Source organism: Scyliorhinus canicula, chromosome 8 (assembly GCF_902713615.1).
Source record: "Scyliorhinus canicula chromosome 8, sScyCan1.1, whole genome shotgun sequence".
Taxonomy (NCBI): Eukaryota; Metazoa; Chordata; class Chondrichthyes; order Carcharhiniformes; family Scyliorhinidae; genus Scyliorhinus; species Scyliorhinus canicula.
The window spans coordinates 143,565,837-143,587,032 of record NC_052153.1 but is presented as its reverse complement, the minus strand read 5'-3'; the positions used below and the strand labels follow the sequence as shown (position 1 = coordinate 143,587,032).

The following is a 21,196-nucleotide window of genomic DNA, read 5'->3' as shown; positions in this document are numbered from 1 at the left end:
AAGTCTTACAACACCAGGTTAAAGTCCAACAGGTTTGTTTCAAACACGAGCTTTCGGAGCACGGCTCCTTCTTCAGGTGAATGGAAAGGCTTGTTCCAGAAATGTTTATATAGACACAGTCAGAGATGCCCCGGAATGCGAGCACCTGCAGGCAATCAAATCATCAAAGATGCAGAGAGAGAGGTAACTCCAGGTTAAAGAGGTGTGAATTGTCCCAAGCCAGTTCAGTCGGTAGATTTAAAATCTAGCAGAGGGATATAAAGGCCTGCTTAAAGGTTCCCGAATCCCTCAAGTTCTCTTGTTCTTCTCTTACCCTAGATACCTGATGTTAATCTGCACCTCTCTTCAAGTTTATGGGTGTCATAATATGGGTTCTTTATGCTGTGGTGGTGGTGGTTCATTGGGAAGACCTTGAGGCTTGTGTGTTTAAACATGAACACCTTTATTGGTAGGCTTTAACTATTTATAGTTCCAAGTATGGTGTTGCTCCCACCATGCAGGCTAGTTGCTAACAGGGTCTTCTTCTAGACTGTTCTCTGACCATGTAACGACGTACTTCACATTTTTGGCCATGGTACTTTCCGGTCCCACGTTAATCCTTGCTCTTCTGAGCATCTTTATATTATAATGCATGCAGGTACATATCATCACAATGGGGAGCTGGCAGGGAAGTGGAGTTTGAGGTAGAAAATCTGCAGTAATATTGCTGAGTGGTGGAGCAGGCTCAGGGGGTCAAATTGTCAATTCCTAGTCCTATTTCATGTCTTCCTGCTCTGATTCCTTGATCTTCTACTGCTCCTGCTCTGTTGTCCCAATTCCCACCTGTCCTGGATTACTGATCTTGCACTTCTACTTTTTCTGTCCCAGATTCCCCGATGTAGTATTATTTCTCTGCAGTTGAGTTATTTAGTGTGCTGCCGCAGCTCTCCTGTCAAGGATCCCAGTCCTCTGTTAGGCTTCTCCAAGCTGATGCCCCGATAATGTGTGTTCCCTTTCTCCTGAAGCATGAATATTATACCGAAACTGTTACACTTCACAGAAAGCATAATGCAAGCAAATGTTTTCTATTTAGGTAAAACCTATGAAATCTCAAATCAGTTGCCCTTTTCCTTCTGAAGTTTCATTAAAGAATTGTGAAGAATTGACAGAAATATTGAAAATAAATGAATCTGGTTACTATATTTTCAGGTGTAATTATGCATTCATTCTTTGAAGGGCAGGATCTTTCATTAGAAATTGATTGAAATCCTGTCGATTAATTGTGCCAAATCCTGTGCTAATGAATATCAATCAGAATTGCAGTGAAAAACATAATTTAAACAAAATGTGGGGCATGGTCTAAATCACTACTTTTCACTATATGGGTCAGGCTGCAGTGCTCTGCTGCACCTATTTAGAGATGTGATCCCACCACTGATTGAGGTGGGAATTTGGCCTGCTACCTCATTGATCGATCCCACTTAAACCAGCACAGCAAATTTATAACATCCTGGAGCTGCCACCTTTGGGGAAAGGTCAAGAGTAAAATTCATTACCAAAAGAAATGTGATAACGTAAAAGCTCATTTCAACACATGGAGGAACTGTGTTGATTTTTAGAGTGAGGGGCATCAAAATAGGCCACAATTTGACTGTTTCTGTTATGTTCGAGTACATAGAAAATGATTGAGTCGACGTAGCAAAGAACATCTAGTTCTAGAAGAGTTGAATTAATTATTGTCCAACAAATTGTGGGTTGGAAATTAATACTAACAAACTGGAACTATCACAAACACAAATAAACACGACAAATGCTCCGACAGACTCCCCTCGGTTACAGTGTCACATGGTATAATTTGCCTGCCACCTAGTGGTCAGAGGTCAAACATATTTACATGTACTATTGCTTATGCATATCACTACATCCCCTTTTCCTGCGATTTTGAACAAAACATATACACATCATTTTAATGAATATTATATATGAAGTGCATAGCACCGTAATTTATATTATATGTGTAATTACAGATCTAGGGTGAAATTCTCCGACGCCCAGCAGGGTCGGAGAATCGCCTGGGGCCGCCTAAAATCCCGCCCCCGCCGTGGCAGAGATTCTCCGCCACCCGGGAAGTGGCGGCGGCGGAATCTCGTCACTCCGATCGGAGAGGCCCCTTTGGTGATTCTCCGGCCCGGATGGGCCAAAGTCCCGCCGCTGGGAGGCCTCTCCCGCCGCCGAGGTTTGAACCACCTCTGGAACGGCGGGATCAGCGGCGCGAGCGGGCCCCGGGGTCCTGGGGGGGGCGGGGGGCGATCGAACCCCGGGGGGGTGCCTCCACGGTGGCCTGGCCCGCGATCGGGGCCCCCCGCTCAGACTCCGGGCCGGTGCACTATTTCTCCTTCCGCGGCCGCCATGGCGGAAGCGGAGGAGAACCCCACATCGCGCCTGCGCCGGCGCATGCGCGGACCGGCGAAAGCCTTTCGGCCAGCCCCGCTGCTGGGGGCGCCGGTTTTTTGCACCAGTCTTCTGGTGCCAACCGCTCCGGCGTGGGGCTGGCCCCCAAAGGTGGGTAGAATTCCCCACCTTTGGGGAGGCCCGACCCCTGAGTGGTTGGCACCACTCTCCTACTCCGGGACCCTCCGTCACGCCGGGTAGGGGAGAATGCCGCCCCTAATCTTTCAGGTTTCTTTGCCTTGTTGATCTTCTTAACTTCGGTAAATCTGGGGCTGGTTTAGCACACTGGGCTAAATCGCTGGCTTTTAAAGCACACCAAGGCAGGCCAGCAACACGGTTCAATTCCCGTAGCCGGCCTCCCCAAACAGGCGCTGGAATGTGGCGACTAGGGGCTTTTTACAGTAACTTCGTTGAAGCCTACTTGTGACAATAAGCCATTTTCATTTTCATTTCAAATCTGATGAATCCTTTTAACGGTCTTGCATTTCTGTAGGTGCAACTGGTATGGCATCACTGTTCGGAACTTCAAACTGCACAATGATATTTGATTTGTCCTGTTTGTGTTCGTTTAGAATAATGTAAGTTTTCATAGATATCGTCCGCTTGCAGTTGAGCAACAGGTTGTTTAACTTTTAGTAGTGCTCGCCTATTTGTCCTTAATACCTGTCCTTGCTCCATGATTGGACCTATTTTCTGTAATATTGTTTCACATTCTGACCATCCATCAGGATCCTCCACTCTCACTACATCATTCGGGTTCAAAGGTTTCAGGGTCCTGGTTGACTTGTCATAGTACCTCTTCTGTTTCTCCTTTTGCCATTGCAACTGAACCCCTGTCTTGTCATTTACTTGTTGTTTGTTATGGCATGGCGGAATTGTCCTAGCTTTTTACTCATCAACAATTCTGATGGCGACAAACCACAACTTAAAGGAGATGCTCGATAGCTGAGCAATGCTAGATAGGGATCATCTTGACTGTCCATCGTCTTTTTCAATAGTTGTTTGACTATCTGCACATCTTTTTCTGCTTTGCCATTGGATTGAGGATACAATGGAATCGATGTTACATGTTTGAAGTCATAATACTGTGCAAAAGCCTTCCATTCTTTACAGTTGAAACACGGTTCATTATAACTCATAGCGACCTGAGGATTGTCATGCCGTGCAAATATAGCTTTCATGTGCTTAATAACACAATTGGCTGACGAACTTGACAACTGTGCTACTTCTGGATACTTTGAATAGTAGTCACCTATTAGCAAATATTCTTCACCTTCAAGATAGAATAAGTCTATCCTAACCTTTTGCCAAGGAACTGACACAATTTTGCCCATTTCCATTGGTTCCTTTGCTTGTCGATATTGATATCGTTGACAAGTGGTACACTTTTCCACCATTGTCTATATATATTTATTTATTCCTGGCCAATATACAGTATTTTGCACTCTTCTCTTGCATTCCTCAAGTCCAAGATGATTCTCATAAATTTTTTGTAGTATTTATTTGCGCAGAGATTGTGGAATAACGATTATCTCCTGCCTAATTAACAAACTATTTGTTACACTTAGCTCTGATCGTATGTGATGGTACTTGGAACATGAACCTTTTTGCCATCCATTGTTCAGATTGTGTATCACCATTTGTAATACTTCATCTTTCTCTGTTTCTGCAACACTTAGTTTTGATTTTGCATCGGACACTGGTAGTGTTTCTGTGATCATATCCACATGAACTTGCACATCCTCTCCCATGGAATTGTCATCTAGTGCTGCCATAGCTCTGGACAGTGCATCCGCTACTACAATATATTTGCCCGGTGTCTAGATCAATTAAAAGTCATACCTCTGAAGTTTCATCTCACATTTCAATGCAAGGTGACATCTCACTAAAATTTTTCTTTACAATGGCCACCAACGGCCTGTGATCTGTCTCGACAACAAAAGTAGGTAGACCATACACATAACTGTGGAATTTTTCTGAGCCATTCACTAACCCTGGACACTTTTTTTCCTATTTGAGCATAATGACTTTCAGACTCTGTCATCGATCTGGAAGCATATGCTACTGGTTTCCAATCACTACTATTTCCCTGTTGCAGCAAAACTGCACTTAGACCATCCTTTGTTGCATCTGTTGAAATCTTGGTATATTTTGTTGGATCGGAAAACGTTCGAACTGGAATTGTTGTTCAAGCTGTTTTTAATGTGATCTACTCTTGTTCAGGGTTTGTCTGTCCAAGTGAAGTTATTCACTTTTTTCAGGACTTCTCTAAGACATGTCTTCACTGAGAGGTTTGGAATACATTTACCAATGAAGTTGATCAGGCCGAGTACTCTAAGTGCTCCCTCTTTGTTGGTCAAGGCATATTCATAATGGCTTGTATCTTCATGTCATCAGACTTTATTCCTTGAGCAGACAACCTGTCTCCTAGGAACGTTGTTTCCTTTGCACCAAGCTGACATTTGGCCTTGTTGAGACGTAGCCCATTTTTCTTAACATTCTGCAATAATCTTATCAGCCTCTCATTGTGTTCCTCTTGGGTTAAACCCCGAATTATGATGTCATCGACGTATACTTTAACACCCTGAATGCCTTCAACTATGTGTTCCATCGCTCTGTGGAAAATTTCTGATGCTGAGATGATGCCAAAGGGCATACGAAGAACACCAAACAGTGCTTTGAACATCCAATACTTGGTACTCTCTGCATCTAACGTGAGCTGCCAGAACCCTTGTGAAGCATCAAGTTTGCTGAAATATGTTCCACCAGCTCACTTGTGATCTCCTCTTGCTTAGATATCGGATAGTGTTTCCTTTTAATATTTACATTTAAATCTTTAAGATCCATGCATATCCTAAGATCATTACTCCATTTTTTTACACACATCATCGAATTGACCCAATCTGTCGGCTCTTTGATCTTTTTGATAACGCCAAGATGTGTAATTCTGTCTAATTCAGCTTTCAGATGGTCACGGAATGGTGCTGGAACTCTTCTCAGAGCATGTATGACTGGTTGAGCATAATTTCTTCAGTTAAATCTTGTAGGTGAAAGGCAAAACAGCAAAACCCTGGAAAATTTCCAGAAAAGCCTGCACAATAGACTCCAATGATCCACTGTGTGTGCTCAGTGCAGAGTCAATGCTATCCACTCTTTTAACCAGTTCCTGTGCTTCACATGCTTCAATACCTGGCAGCGACTGACAATCTTTAGCTACTATGGAGAATTTGACAATTTGAGCTTTATCTTTTACTTGGACATCATGTTCACACGTCCCCAATGTGTCAATTTTCTGACCATTATAGTCCATCAAGAAGACTGGCTTGTTTCATATTCTCGGTTTTAATTTCATAGCTTCAATATCACTGGTGCTTATGAGGCTTGCTCTTGCTCCTGTGTCTAATTTAACAATGATGAGTGATTTATTTATTAACAAAGAAACTGTCCAGTTACCTTTTGTTACTGTTGAAATTTCATTTTTCTAACTTTTTGTTTCTGTAGGTGACATTTTACTCTGTTTGGCTTTGTTGGCCTTGTCTTCATTCGAGACTACATTGATGAAAAATGTGCCTTCTAAGTTAATATCATCAATAGTATTGACGGACTTTTCTAGATTAACTTTTCTGTTTGTCAACATTATTTGGCAACATGGTTTTTACCTTTGAAATTTTTTCCATATGCTGGACATTGCCTCGGTAGGTGCCTTTTCCACATCTTTTACATGTAATGGCTGCTTCTGGCAAGTGTTTAAAATGGCCATTGCTGCTGAGACCATCTTTTATTTTCAAGTGCGTCACAACATCAATGGCATCGGCATCGCACCCAATTTTTGCACCAAAACTCCGTCCAATCAATGTGTTTATATGCTGCCCACCTTGCTCACTCGCATGGAAAATCTTAATTGCATTTGCTAACTGAAGCTCATTCTCCCGTAAGAACCATTCACGCACCTTATCATTATTAATTCCGAAGAAAATCTGATCTCGAATCATCGAAGATTTTAGCGTCACAAAGTCACAAGTTTGTGCTTTCAACTTGAGGTCGGTAAGAAAGCTATCAAAGGACTCGTCTGTCTTCTGCATGTGCATTCTAAATATGTACTGCTCAAAAGTTTTGTTCTTTTTTGGAGTACAATGCTCCTCAAACTTATTAATGATGGCATCAAAGCTTTTACCATCTTCCTCCCATTCAAAAAACAAATGTGTTGTAAATCTCTATCACCTGGGAGCCTGCTGCAGTTAGCAATAATGCTAGTTTTTGAACATCAGGCTGCGCTTGTAATCCTAGGCTTCCACATACAGTGTGAACTGTTGCTTAAATGCAAGCCAACTGCCACCTACATTACCAGTTACTTGAAGATACTGAGGCATTTTCAAACTTTCCAACTTCTTCTTTTACTGGTTTAGCATTTTCAGAGTTACTTTCAATGTTCCTTGATTGTTTTGCTTTAGCACCGTTTCCAAATTTGAAGACTATGGGTTGGATTCTCCGATTTTGTGGTTATGTACCAATGCTGGCGTGGGAACTGTGGCGCTTTATGACGCCAAAATCGTCGCCGAACCCTCACCGATCCTGGGTCCGGTGAGGGGCTAGCAGCCGCGCGGGGTAAAACCCCCGGCTCCCCGGCCAAAAACGGCCAGAGAATGGCTGGGTCCATGGCTACGCATGCACATGTCAACCGCGCGGTTGGGAATTTGGGCTATTGGGGGAGGAGCATCAGGGAAGCCTTCCAATGATGCACGAACGGCGTTCCAATGGCATGCGATGATGCCATTTCGGCATGCCAACTAAGTTGGAAACTAATACTAATAAACTGGAACAATCACAAACACAACTAACTACGACAAGTTCTCCTACAGACTCCCCCTAGGTTATAGTGTCACAAGGTATAACTTGCCTACCACTTAGTGGTCGGAGGTCAAACATATTTACATGTACAATTGCTCATGCACATCACTATAGTTTCTGTGCGAATAGTTGAGACTTGCGAGGCAAGGAATTACCACACTGCTGCTGCAGAGAGTTTGCAAATTACTGTTAAGCCAGATTTATACTTTATCAAACCTATCCGTGCCTTTCCAGGCAATTAATTATGACCAAGGGTCGAAAAATAGCTTTTAAAAAATTACAATTTGTTTAAATATAATTTCTGCTAAATACCTATGAAATTTGCCTCAGACATACACAATTATGGTATTGTACTGAGCTTTCTTCTGCAAATTCTATTTCTATCTTCAATGCTAAAAGTGGGAAATTACTGCTCCATCAGGGCGTCTTCTCCTTTGAGTCTCACCACTATCCCTTATAAAGCTAGTAATGCTGCTTTAGTTTATAATCTGCTCAATTATCTTATGAAATAGATCCCTTGAATATAGATACCTATAAATTTAAGCAAGCACCCATCTAGTCATCCCTTCTATAATCAGAAGGTGGAATCTTTTTTGTACCTTTGTTGCTCTCAGATTTTCCAGTGGTTTGTATTCTTGAAAGCACACATTAAATAACATGCCGTCAGAAAACTGACGGAATGGTCATAATCTGCTATTTTAAGGAAGGTGGCTCTAAATAATGTAACTGAGTTCCTCTCCTTAGTGAAAATTAGATTTCAGTGAAAATTATGCCAAATGTCAGTGGTACGTTTTTCTAAAGTAGGCATGTTCCTTCGGAATGAAGGCCTCCTTATAGTACAGGACATCAAGGAATAAATTCTAGACTCTCCAGCAAAATCCAGAATTTTAAGAATCGCATGGTGCCTTCACAAAAAGAAACCTCATGTGGTAAGAGAGAAAAATACACCAAATAAACTTATATTCTGGTACAACAGATAATTACCAAAATATTTGCGATATTTAAGGAGGGGAAGACAAACATAACAGAAAAGTTAAATAGGCAGATTAGAGGCATTAAAGACAAAATTAAAGAGCCTGCACGGCAATGTTTAGTTTGGGTTGCACCAGAGCCAACTCGGCTCTAAACCTTGTTATAGCCTTGTATGGACAAACGAGTTGAATCCCAGAGGTGAGGTGAGATCGGCTGCCCTTGATATCAAGGCAGCATTTGACTGAGTGTGGCAACAAGCAGCCTTACTAAAATTAAAATCAGTGGGAACTGAGGATGGGGTGGGAAGGATAACCTCTGAGGTCTGGATTCAAACCCAGTCCAATCGGTTCAACCTTGCTTGCCTGCTATGTGAAATGTGTTTGGTCGGTCTTCGACTGAAGTGCTTGTAGTAGTCTGAGGTGAGTTCTACCGAATTTATGGTATTTTTGGGACCAAATAATGACACTGACAGCTATTGACCAGTCTAATGTGGAAAATGGCAAGTTTACACTGATACATTCAGGGAGGTGATGCTGAGTTGGAGAAGGGCATGTTAACAGAACAGTGTAAATGTAGCTTTCATGTCCCTGCCCGGGGAATATTAGTTGATGATATTCGGTGTCACAGTCCTTTGAAATGACGTCATTCACCTCAATGAACACAAGACTGAGCAATACTTTATAAGCAATAAACACCACCATGATATTTAGTGATTATTAAACAAATGTGTTTTTTTGCAAATAAAAAGAATCACATATTTGTACCTTGCAGATCGAGCAGCACAGTCCCGGTGACGTCGTCTAGTCCCTCAATTATTTCACATTTGTAGTTACCGTAGTCCTCCAGTGTTAAATCTGTTATGGTTATGGAGGCATCATTCTCATTTTCTCGAAAAACTCTTCCCTGGTAGTTTCCAAAGCTTTTCCAGTTGTTTCCCAATGAAACAAATACATCGATTTCCTTGAGATAATCGGAGGTGAGTTTGGTCCACTTGATCCTGACCTTAAGAGCGGTTTGAACTGCACGCACAGGCACAGGTTTATAATAGAACTTACAGGGTAGAGTGGCATTGCTACCTCGGTATGAGACAACTTTAGGCTGGTCTATCGTTATGCCCAGTCGAGATTCTTTATCTACAAAAAAAAGAATAACGGATAGTGTTAGCAAAGATCGAGTTGCCCCATCTTTATGCAATCCTTAGACTGCAAGGAACAGTTTAACTCCAGATGTGCTATTGAAATAAACCAATATTGATAATGCAATATATGGAATTTGAAATGGTATAAATATCCAAAGTTTGCCTCAAGTGTTCAGGTAGCACAATACCAAAAATGTGACCAAAAAATGTTTAAAACCAATTTATTAAAGTGGAAAGACATTCTTAATTTAATTATTCCCCTTTGCTTTAATATTATTTCTGAAGAATATTAAGAATGCCTTGTAGAGTTTTAAGACTTTTTTTAGCATACGAATGTAAGTGCTATCTGCAAGTCTTTAATTGGGAGAATGAAAAATATCATAAATCAGACAACGGCCGGGATTCTCCCGCAATTGGCGCAACGGCCTGACGCCGGCTCCAAGAGCGGCGTGAACCACTCCGGCGTTGGGCCACCCGGAAGTTGCGGAATCCTCCGCACTTCCGGGTGTGAGGCTGACGCTGGAGGGGTTGAAGCCACGCCAACTGTCATTGAAGGGCCGGCGTGGGCCGGCGTGAGTTGGCACATGCGCAGAACCGTCGGCGTGTTTCCTGTGCATGCGTAGGGGGTGTCTTCTCCACGCCGGCCATCGCGGAGCCTTACAGTGGTCGGCACGGAGGGAAAGAGTGCCCCATTGCACAGGCCCGCCCGCAGGTCAGTGGGCCCCGATCACGGGCCAGGCCACCGTGGGGACCCTCTGAGGCCGAATCCCCCCTGTGCACTCCCGAGGACTCCGCTAGCTGTCCTCCAAGCCAGGTCCCGCCGGGATGGACCACGTCCATTTCACGTTGGCGGGACTGGCCAGGAATGCGCGGCTGCTCGGCCCATCGGGGCCCGGAGAATTGCCGGGCGGGCCGCTGCCAATGGCCCCCGACCAGCATGGCGTGATCCCCGCCCGAAGACCGGCGCCGGAGAATTCGGCAGCCGACGTCGGAGCGGCAGGGCGGGTTTCACGCCGTCCACCGGCGATTCTCTGACCGTCCAACAGCTTTCAAAAAACAAATACTTAAGAAATTTGTGAAAATCAAATTAAAGGATTGCCAAACTGTAGTTCAATACCTTACAAAAGTGAATGACAACAACCAACATTGGTTCATAAGCTCCCAAATAAACCATTTCCTGTATGAATAAATTAGCTAATTGAGGGTATACAGTAGACCTCTCGTGGATGATGAAGATGATTAACTATCCACGTTAAATTCTATAATCTAGGAGGGCACTGCTCCTTGCTCAATATTAGAGATCTGTTAGCTATTCTGCTGTGGATTCTCAGATTCTATAAACTGTTTGTGATTATAAGTCAAGAGTTATTGAACTATCAGTATGTATTCTAACCTCTTAATTGTTTATCAGTTTTTCAAGCAACCAGCCAACAAATGTGCTGCGTCAATCTCTATCTCATGAGTCTTTGGTGATGAACAGCTCACATCCTATTTCAATAATGGTTCAGGAACATATTCTGGGGAACACTCACATAAAATTAAAATCAAACATTAAGTGAATTAATTGACTGAGGATTATTAGCAATTAACTATCTACCTGATGGAAATTTGATTTGATTGATTTGATTGGGAGGGTATTATTCTACATTGAGAAACCATTCTTTAAACAAAATGGTCAATTTTAGTGACATCAGAAGGCAACCAGAAAAAAAGACTGGAGAGAACCAGAGGTAACCAAACGTGATTGGATCTAGATGAGGTAATGTAAAGAAAATGTTTATTTTTTCAGTGTCTGTATGACTATTAACCCAGAAGACAATTAGATGAATGAACATGGTCAAGAAAGCATAATAGAGATGGACTGGGTTAGAAAAAGACCACCGCAGTCCATCTAGCCAGCCCCAAGATTGAAGTAAAAGGATTAAGCAAGACCTTATTGACATAATATAGGAACCATTTGCAAACAGAGATGAATGGACATCTCGCAATGATTAAAACTTATCAACCCAGTCTGGTAAATTCATAAGATGCTGTCACCTTTGGAAGCAAATAACCCTGAGAAAAAATAATAGTATTGAAATTATTCCAGAGTATCGACTATATCTTCTATGGTTTTTGGTGCGAATACCAACAGATAGTATGGAGAATGTTTGCTCAATGTATGATGATCCCACTCAAAAAAATTACAGCAGGTTTTCATCATATATATTAGGAATTGCAAATAATCCTCAATTATAATAATCTTTATTAGTGTCACAAGTAAGCTTACATTAACACTGCAATGAAGTTACTTTGAAAATCCCCTAGTTGCCACACTCCGGTGCCTTAGGGAGAATTCAGAATGTCCAATTCACCTAACAACTACGTCTTTTGGGACTTGTGGGAGGAAACTGGAATGCCCGGTGGAAACCCACACAAACATGGGGAGAACGTGCAGACTGCACAGACAGTGACCCAAGTCAGGAATCAAACCTGGGACCCTGCGCTGTGAAGCAACAGTGTTAACCACTGTGTTACCATGCAGCCCTAAATCAAGTCATGTATTGTATGCGTATTTATTTGCATTGGAATGTCCTTCAGAATACATTCTTGAACCATTTTTGAAAGTGGATCATTTGCTGAGACCTGTGTGGATGAGATTACTCACCAGCTGGCAAATATTCAGGCAGGAATGAAGTACATGTTATGAAAACATCGGAGTGGTACATATTACAATGCTAAACATCAGTAAAACAACAGACAGCATTCAAAAGAATATCTCACTAATTAGTCCTAGTAAGACAAAAGTAAATGGGGATCAGTGGAGAATTCTGCAATGAAGGGTATGGTTGGTGGAGGTCAATCAACCACAGGACATTGTTGTAGGAATTTCTCAGGACATCGCCCTACTCCAACTATCTTCAACAATGGTCTTCCCTCCATCATAAGGTCAGAAATAGGGCTGTTCACATTGCATCGTATTCAGCTCTATTTGCACGCTCTCAGATAATGAAGAGCTTTATCCTTGTATACAGCAGAATCTGGACAACATCCATGCTTGGGCATGTACTGAGAGGTAACATATGTATCACACTAGTGTCACAAAATGACCATCTCCAATAAGAAAGAGCCCAAACACCTCCTCTTCACATCCAATGGTATTACCATCACAGCGTTTCCTACCATCAATATACTGGGGGCCTGCCATTGACCATAAATTCACCTGGACTAACCACTTAAAGTCTGTGGCTACAACAGATGAGAGACTGTGTATTAGCTAGTTTAGCAGGGGCTGATTTAGCACAGTGGGCTAAACAGCTGGCTTGTAATGCAGAACAAGGCAGCAGCATGGGTTCAATTCCCGTACCGGCCTCCCTGAACAGGCGCTGGAATGTGGTGACTCGGGGCTTTTCACAGTGACTTCATTTAAGCCTACTTGTGACAATAAGCGATTATTATATTTTACAGCCAATGGTTCCTTTCCTGTCTCCCAAAGCCTCTCCAACACCTATAATTCACAGGGAATGTGGTGAAATACGTTCTACCATTGCTCGTTCTGGTGAGTGTGCTTTACACTCAATTGGCTCTGTTTTATTCCTTAGCTCTAGAGTCGCCAGGTATCTTTATGATACCGCCACGAGGTTCAAGTTCAAGTTCAGATCAATGACTCAATACACCAGTTAGTAAGTTCAAAACAAGACACGTTTATTATTACACAGTTATTTACTACTCATGCATATAATACTAAGACTAAACTATTCCTACCACTACTAGGCCAATACTTATCTGGAATAAAGGAACTGCCGGATCAGGGAACAATGGCCTCTTGTTCTGTACTGGATCCGCAGGCTTCCAGTTGGTGTGGACTAAAGGGGTCAGGAGTGTCTATACTCGTAGAGAGCGTTGGTTGACACTTACTTGTCGGTGTAGCTGTTGGCCGGGCCTCTCCTTCTCACGTTCAACTTCTTAGAGAGCTGCTGCAAAGGTGTTCTGCTGGGAGGGCTGGCTAAAAGAGGGAGCTAAACTTGGGACCTGACTTTTATAGGTCCCAGGGGCTTCGCGCCCTTTTGGGCGGACCCTAATCCTACTGTCCATTGATTGGGTCTCATCCCAATCGATTGGTACGAATCCCCCAATACTGAGGCTGTCCCTCGATCGCGGGGCGGTTCTTCCTAACTGGTTTGTTTCCTTTTGTTTCAGACCCTGTTGGTGCCGGGAAGTCTGACCTGCCATAGAATGTCCCAATTGTAGCTAATCATTGTATCCATTGTTCCCGGGGATCGCTTCATTAATATGTAAATTTCTGGTTTCGGTGCTGTCTGCTTTCTTTGCAGTCAGAATACATATGAACTTCTGCAAACTGCTTGTCTCTTTATAATTGTCCAGTTTTCCCTGTAACCTTTGCGTTCTTCCATTTTGTGTGGGGAAGTGGCCAACCCAGGTGGCTACACTACTGGCCTGAATAGGTGCAGGTGTGACAACATTGATGAACTTTAACACCATCTAGGACAAAGCAGCCCACTTGATCGGCACCTTAATTCTAGTTTAAATGTCCACCACACCATATCCCATATACTATGACTGCAGTGTGTACTATTTACAGCATTACCAGCAGAAACCTACCAAGGCTTTACCTCCAGAAATACCTCCTAAACCCACAATTTGCACCACTTCTGAGGGTAAGGAACATTTTGAAGCTTCCCTCTTAGCCATATATCTGAGTTGGACATGTGGCATTCTTCCTTCATTTTTCCTGGGTTACAATCTTGCAACTCCCTAGCTATCAGCATTGTGGGTATCCCTTCACCACATGGGCTGTGGTGGTTCCAGGCCGCTTTCTCAGACACATCTAGAGATGAGAAAACATGCTCAGTGTACCTCCCAAGAATGAATAGCAAAAGAACTCCCAGGCTTTAAAATGATCCATTTTCTATTTCTAATCCAGTACAGTCACTCTTGGCCTGGACATTTTTGAGGATTTCTGTCACTGTGCTGCAGTAACATTTTTGAAGTCTGGTGGAAACCTTGGTTATGTGGCATTGAAGAAGTTGAAAGAATTTCATGGCTATGATCTTAAATAATACCATCTGTTTCGCAACATTTAATGGCAAGAAACACACATAAGAACACAATGAGTCCTTTAATCCAATTTTTACAAAAAATGAGAGCTATTTATTTATATCTGGATTTTAGTTGGTTTGATTAATTAGCTCTATTGAGTTAGGCTTGAATAGACACAAAGCAAATGGTTGTTTTTGACAAAACTAAATTGCATTTAAATTTGCTATCTTCAAAGTCTACTCCAAGCAATTACAATAGGAGTTAATGAATTGAATTCTCAAGGTTACTGGCAACATCTGCAGTTATTTAGGTCACACCATAAGTATAGCAAATGTGGCCTGTGTAACAGGGACATTTGTGACAATACCTATGTATGTTTTCTATTTCATTGAAAATACATTTTTATTTCACGCTTGATGAATTTAAACAGGAATATGGTATTGAATTACTAAATTGGGAATTTTCAACATGCTATATTTTGGCGAGAATAATGTTTCAGTATAAAATTTATTTTTGCATTTATCTTCACATTTGGCATGATCCAGTGACTCCTGTGGTGATATGCATCAGTGTAGATACACAAGGGGTTAATGTAAATGCATGTAGACTAGCTAGACACTAGAGGAAACACCAGAGACATGACACACAGACACTCAACCAATAGGTTGGTAAGATAGGACACGACCAATGGGCATTCACGATACACACAGAGGTGACACTACCACAGGAGGGCATTACACCAACCCATATATAAAGGACACAGCACACATGATCTTCCTCTTTCCAGTGGAGACACTTAGTGAGTTCAGGCACAGGGTTGATTGAACATCACACCCACCACGTGGATTGTAGCAGACTGGTTCGTCAGTCTGAGTAGCTATAGAAGGATTAACAGTAGAGTCAAATCCAAGTAGGAGAATTGCTAATAATTTAATAAACGAGTTGAAGTTATCTGCACGTCTGAACCTTCCTTTGTCAGAGTGCAAATCAAGGAAGCAGCTTATGCTACGCCAAGAGCATAACAAGACATGGTACCAGTGAGTGAATGTTTCAACCCATATAGCTACAACTCAGCAAACAGTGACAACCAACAACACCAGGCAAGATGATCGAGATTCCGGTTCCACAGCGGCTCAGGTGCCATGGCAATCTCAGTGAAAACTGGTGTGCATTCAGGCAAAGGTTTGAGATCTTCCTGGTAGCAGCCGACCGACAAGACGTGGCCGATGCAATAAAGCCTCAGTTGTATTCATCTCTCGTCTCTGTGCAAATGATAGTGCATCAATTTATTAATCTAAGATTTTCAGAAGATGGACCTCTGCATCAAGCCGGATCGTCTGCAGCTGGATCCGCAATCACGCAACGCCAAAAAGGACTTTCAACACTGGCTAGCTTGTTTCGAGGCGTACATCAGGTCTGCACCAGACCCAATTCCGGAGGCTCAGAAGGTCCAGATACTGTACTCGCGCCTGAGCTCCAACGTCTTTCCTCTGATCCAGGACACGCCGAACTACGATGAAGCCATGGCGCTACTAAAAGAGAATTACGCCCAGCGGACGAACACGCTCTTCGCCAGACACGTACCCTCCACGCGCTGTCAGCTCCCTGGTGAGTCCATAGAAGATTTCTGGCATGCTTTAATTCCACTAGTCAGAGTCTGTGACTGTCAGGGCGTCACGGCCATAGAACATTCGAACCTCCTCATGCGGGATGCTTTCGTTACGGGGATAGGGTCAGACCTCATACGACAGCGACTTTTAGAGGGGGACGTCCTCGACCTCGCAGAAACAAAGATACTAGCGCTATTGATGACAGTCGCCTCGTGCAATATTCAGGCCTACACCCCCAGCCACTCCTACGCATCATGGACCCCACAGACGGCCGCCCCACCGGGGGCCTTACCCAGCCAATACACCTGGGCCCCCGATGTTACTTCTGCGGGCAAAAGAAACAGCCCCACCAACGCTGCCCGGCCCGCACTGCCCTTTGTAAGGCCTGCGGCAAGAAGGGGCACTTCGCTACGGTGTGACAGGCCCGCTCAGTCGCCGCTAACGCCCCAACCCCCTCGCTTACGGACAATGGGCACCGCTATCTTCACCTCCCCAGACCACGCGCGGCCTGTGGGCGCCGCCATCTTCTCCCCCTCAGACCACGCGCGGCCAGTGGGCGCTGCCATCTTCTCCGCCTCAGACCATGCGCGGCCAGTCGGCGCCGCCATCTTTTTCAACCATCGCCACGTGCGGCCTGTGGGTGGCACCATTTTGTCCACCCCAAGACCGCCATCTTGTCTTCCCCACGGCACATGGGCATCACTATTGTTCCAGGATCCATGCTCCCCGGGCACCCCATCGTCCGACACCAGCGACGACCAGCCACGACTCGCCTCAGTCACGATCGACCAGTGTCGCCCGCACAACCTAGCCACCGCCTCGACCAGCGTGAAGATCGCTGGGCACGTGACCCCTTGCCTGCTGAACTCCGGGAGCACCGAAAGCTTCATCCACCCAGATACGGTAAGGCGCTGCTCCCTCGCGGTACACCCCGCCAATCAAAGAATCTCCCTGGCCTCCGGATCCCACTCCATGGTGATCCGGGTGTACTGTATAGTCACACTCATGGTCCAGGGCGTAAAATTCAGCGGCTTCCACCTCTATGTCCTCCCCAATCTCTGCGCTGCCCTGCTACTCGGCCTGGACTTCCAGTGTAACCTCCAGAGTCTAACTTTGAAATTCGGTGGGCCCCTACCACCTCGCGACCCTAAAGGTCGACCCACCGCTAACCTAACCCCGGATTGCAAACCCGTTGCCACCAGGAGCAGACGGTACAGCACCCAGGATAGGACCTTCATCAGGTCCGAGGTTCAGCGGCTGATTCGGGAAGGCATCATCAAGGCCAGCAACAGCCGCTGGAGAGCCCAAGTGGTAGTGGTGAAAACTTGGGAGAAACACAGAATGGTCATGGACTATAGCCAGACCATCAATAGGTACATGCAGCTCGACGCGAAGCCCCCTCCCACGCATATCTGATATGGTGAATCAGATAGCACAGTACCGGGTCTTCTCAACTGTAGACCTCAAATCCGCCTACCACCAGCTCCCCATCCGTAAGGCGACCGCCCATAAACTGCCTTCGAGGCAGATGGCCGCCTCTACTACTTTCTCAGGGTTCCCTTCGGCGTCATCAACGGGGTCTCGGTATTCCAAAGGGAGATGGACCAAATGGTTGAGCGGTACAGATTGCGGGCCACCTTCCCGTATCTAGACAATGTCACCATCTGTGGCCACGATCAGCAGCACCACGATGCCAACCTTACAAATTTTCTCCACACCACCACTCTCCTAAACCTCACCTATAACAAGGAGTAGTGCGTATTCAGCACAAACCGCTTAGCCATCCTCGGCTATGTGGTCCAGAATGGAGTTCTGGGGCCCGATCCCGACCGCATGCGCCCCTTCATGGAGCTTCCCCTCCCCCACTGCCCCAAGGCCCTCAAACGCTGCCTGGGGTTAGAGATAGAGAAATACAGCACAGAACAGTCCCTTCGGCCCACGATGTTGCGCCGAACTTTTGTCCTAGGTTAATCATAGAACTTTGGACAATTTTTCATGGCCAATCCACCCAACCTGCACATCTTTGGACTGTGGGAGGAAACCGGAGTACCCGGAGGAAACCCACGCAGTCACGGGGAGGATGTGCAGACTCCACACAGACAGTGACCCAAGTCAAAATCAAACTTGGGACCCTGGAGCTGTGAAGCAATTGTGCTATCCACAATGCTACCGTGCTGCCCTTAAGAAGTTAACCTACACTCCATTATTCTACCCTAATCCATGTACCTATCCAATAGCCACTTGAAGGTCCCTAACGTTTCCGACTCAACTACTTCCACAGACAGTGCATTCCATGCCCCCACTACTCTCTGGGTAAAGAACCTACCTCTGACATCCCCTCTATACCTTCCACCATTTATCTTAAATTTATGTCCCCTTGTAATGGTGTGTTCCACCCGGGGAAAAAGTCTCTGACTGTCTACTCTATCTATTCCCTTAATCATCTTATAAACCTCTATCAAGTCGCCCCTCATCCTTCTCCGTTCTAATGAGAAAAGGCCTAGCACCCTCAACCTTTCCTCGTAAGACCTACTCTCCATTCCAGGCAACATCCTGGTAAATTTCCTTTGCACCTTTTCCAAAGCTTCCACATCCTTCCTAAAATGAGGCGACCAGAACTGCACACAGTACTCCAAATGTGGCCGTATCAAGGCTTTGTACAGCTGCATCATCACCTCACGGCTCTTAAATTCAATCCCTCTGCTAATGAACGCTAGCACACCATAGGCCTTCTTCACAGCTCTATCCACTTGAGTGGCAACTTTCAAAGATCTATGAACATAGACCCCAAGATCTCTCTGCTCCTCCACATTGCCAAGAACCCGACCGTTAACCCTGTATTCCGCATTCATATTTGTCCTTCCAAAATGGACAACCTTTTCATACTACGCCCAGTGGGTCCCAAAGTATGCGGACAAGTCCCGCCCATTCATCCAGTCCACCCTTTTCCCCCTGATGGCCGAGGCTCAACATGCCTTCAACTGTATTAGAGCCGATATCGCCAAGGCCACGATGCACGCAATAGACGAGATGCTGCCCTTTCAAGTGTGGAGCGACGCATCAGACGTCGCCCTAGCCGCCACGCTCAATCAGGCAGGCATTCCGTGGCATTCTTTCCCCGCACCCTTCATGCCTCCGAATTTCGGCACTCCTCCATCGAAAAAGAGGCCCAAGCTATCGTTGAAGCTGTGCGGCATTGGAGGCATTACCTGGCTGGCAGGAGATTCACTCTCCTCACTGACCAACGGTCGGTAACCTTCAGGTTCAATAACACACAGCGGGGCAAGATCAAAAATGATAAAATCTTGAGGTGGAGGTTTGAGCTCTCCACCTACAACTACGAGATTTTGTATCGCCCCGGCAAGCTCAACGAGCCCCCAGACGCCCTATCCCGAGGTACATGTGCCAGCGCACAAGTAGATATAGTTCAGGTGCGTGGACTGCTCTGGGGCCCTCCAGTATGACGCTGAGAGGATCACCTACATCGTGGCAGCTTGCTGTGTCCTCCACAACATCAAGCAGCAAAGGGTCGACGTGCTGAAGGAGGAGGTTGAATGCCAGTCCGTGTCCGAAGAGGAGGATGCGAGGGAGGGCGAAGATGTTCAGGACATGGGGCACAGACAAGCATGGGAGGCTACACGACATGTCATGTGAGGAGAGACTAAATTGGCCAGGATCGTATTCGTAGGAGTTTAGAAGTGTACGAGGGGATTTCATGGAAATTTATGAAATTCTAACAGAATTAGACAGGGTAGATTCAGAAACAATGGGTGGGCTTCTCCAATAATGGTGCTATGTCCCCACGCTGAAAAATGGCGCCAATCACTCTGGCGTCAACGGTTCCCGATAATGGGGAATGCTCCCCTTCCTAGGTATTGGATCAGCGGCGGAGTGGTCCCACAGCTCCAGCCAGCGCTCAACAACCGGCATGAGTTCGCGCATGTGCGGAACGACCAGCGTGATTCCACACATGTGCGGAACGGCTGGCATGATTCCGCGCATGCGTGGGGGTTCGCTTTTCTGCGCTGGCCCCCGGGCAATATGGCGGAGCCCTACAGGGGCCTGCCGTGGAGGAATATAGGCCCCCACGGAACCAGCCCGCCCGCCAATTGCGGGCCAGGTGACCGTGGGGACTGCCTCCCCGAGGATGGATCCCCCCCCCCCCCCCGCCCTCCAGGACGGCCCCCACAGACACACCTTCCAGACATGCCGTGTGGGACCTGCGTAACCCACCCCGCCGGAACTCGGCCGAACTCGGTGGCCACTCGGCCCATCGGAGCCCAGAGAATTGCCGGGGGGGGGGGGGGGGGGGGTGCTTTCAACGGTCCCTGACCGGCGCAGCGGGAATCCGACGGGTGCCCGAGAATCGGTGCGGGAGAATCGGGAAGCCAGCATCGGGGCACAATTCTTATGTCCCCCCAGGGAATCTCCGACCCAGCACGGGGTCGAAGAATCCCGGCTAATGTTTCCGATTGTGGGGGAATCCAGAACTAGGGTTCATAGTTTGAGGATAACGGGTAAACCTTTTAGGATTGAGATGAGCAGAAATGTCTTCACTCAGAGAGTAGTCAATCTGTGGAATTCACTACCGCAAAAAGTATTTGAGGCGAAAACATTGCGTAATTTCAAGAACGAGTTAGATATAGATCTTGGGGTTAGAGGGATCATGGGATATAGGGGGAAGGCGTGATCAGGATTGAACTTGATGATTAACCATGATCATAATGAATGGCAGAGCAGACTCAAAGGTCCTAATGGCCTCCCCTGCTTCTATTGTTTAGGTATGTTTTTATATATGTTACGAAGGTCCAACGGTCTTTGTTTTTTCTAGCGCTATTAGCTGTTTCTTGACATCACGCGGAGTGAACCAAATTGGTCAAAGACTGAAATCAGTGTTGCTGAGAACATCGGTATGAAGCCAAGGTGGATCATCCACTCAGCCTTCCTTGCTGAAGATAGCTTTAAATGATTCAGCCTTGTATTTTGCACTGATGTGCTGGAACCTGTTCATTGACAATGGAGATATTTGTGGAGTCTCCTCCTCTGGTTAGTTGTTCATGACTGGATGGGGCAGGACTGCAAAGCTTTGACTTGATCTGTTGGTTGTGGAATGGTTTAGCTCTGCCTATCCCATGCTGCTCCCACTGCTTGGCATGCA

At 45.5% G+C, this 21,196-nt stretch overlaps 1 protein-coding gene across 4 annotated transcripts in view; it reads right to left on the bottom strand.

Moving 5' to 3' along the window:
- The window catches only part of LOC119970549 (hyaluronan and proteoglycan link protein 1-like), a 118,846-nt gene that overhangs the window by 23,560 nt on the left and 74,090 nt on the right, over nucleotides 1-21,196 (bottom strand). For all 4 annotated transcript variants that reach the window (XM_038805358.1, XM_038805357.1, XM_038805356.1 and 1 more), the window contains one exon: nucleotides 9,015-9,383. In XM_038805358.1, coding sequence (XP_038661286.1) covers nucleotides 9,015-9,383 — 369 coding nt within the window. The remainder of the gene's footprint in view (nucleotides 1-9,014; nucleotides 9,384-21,196) is intronic.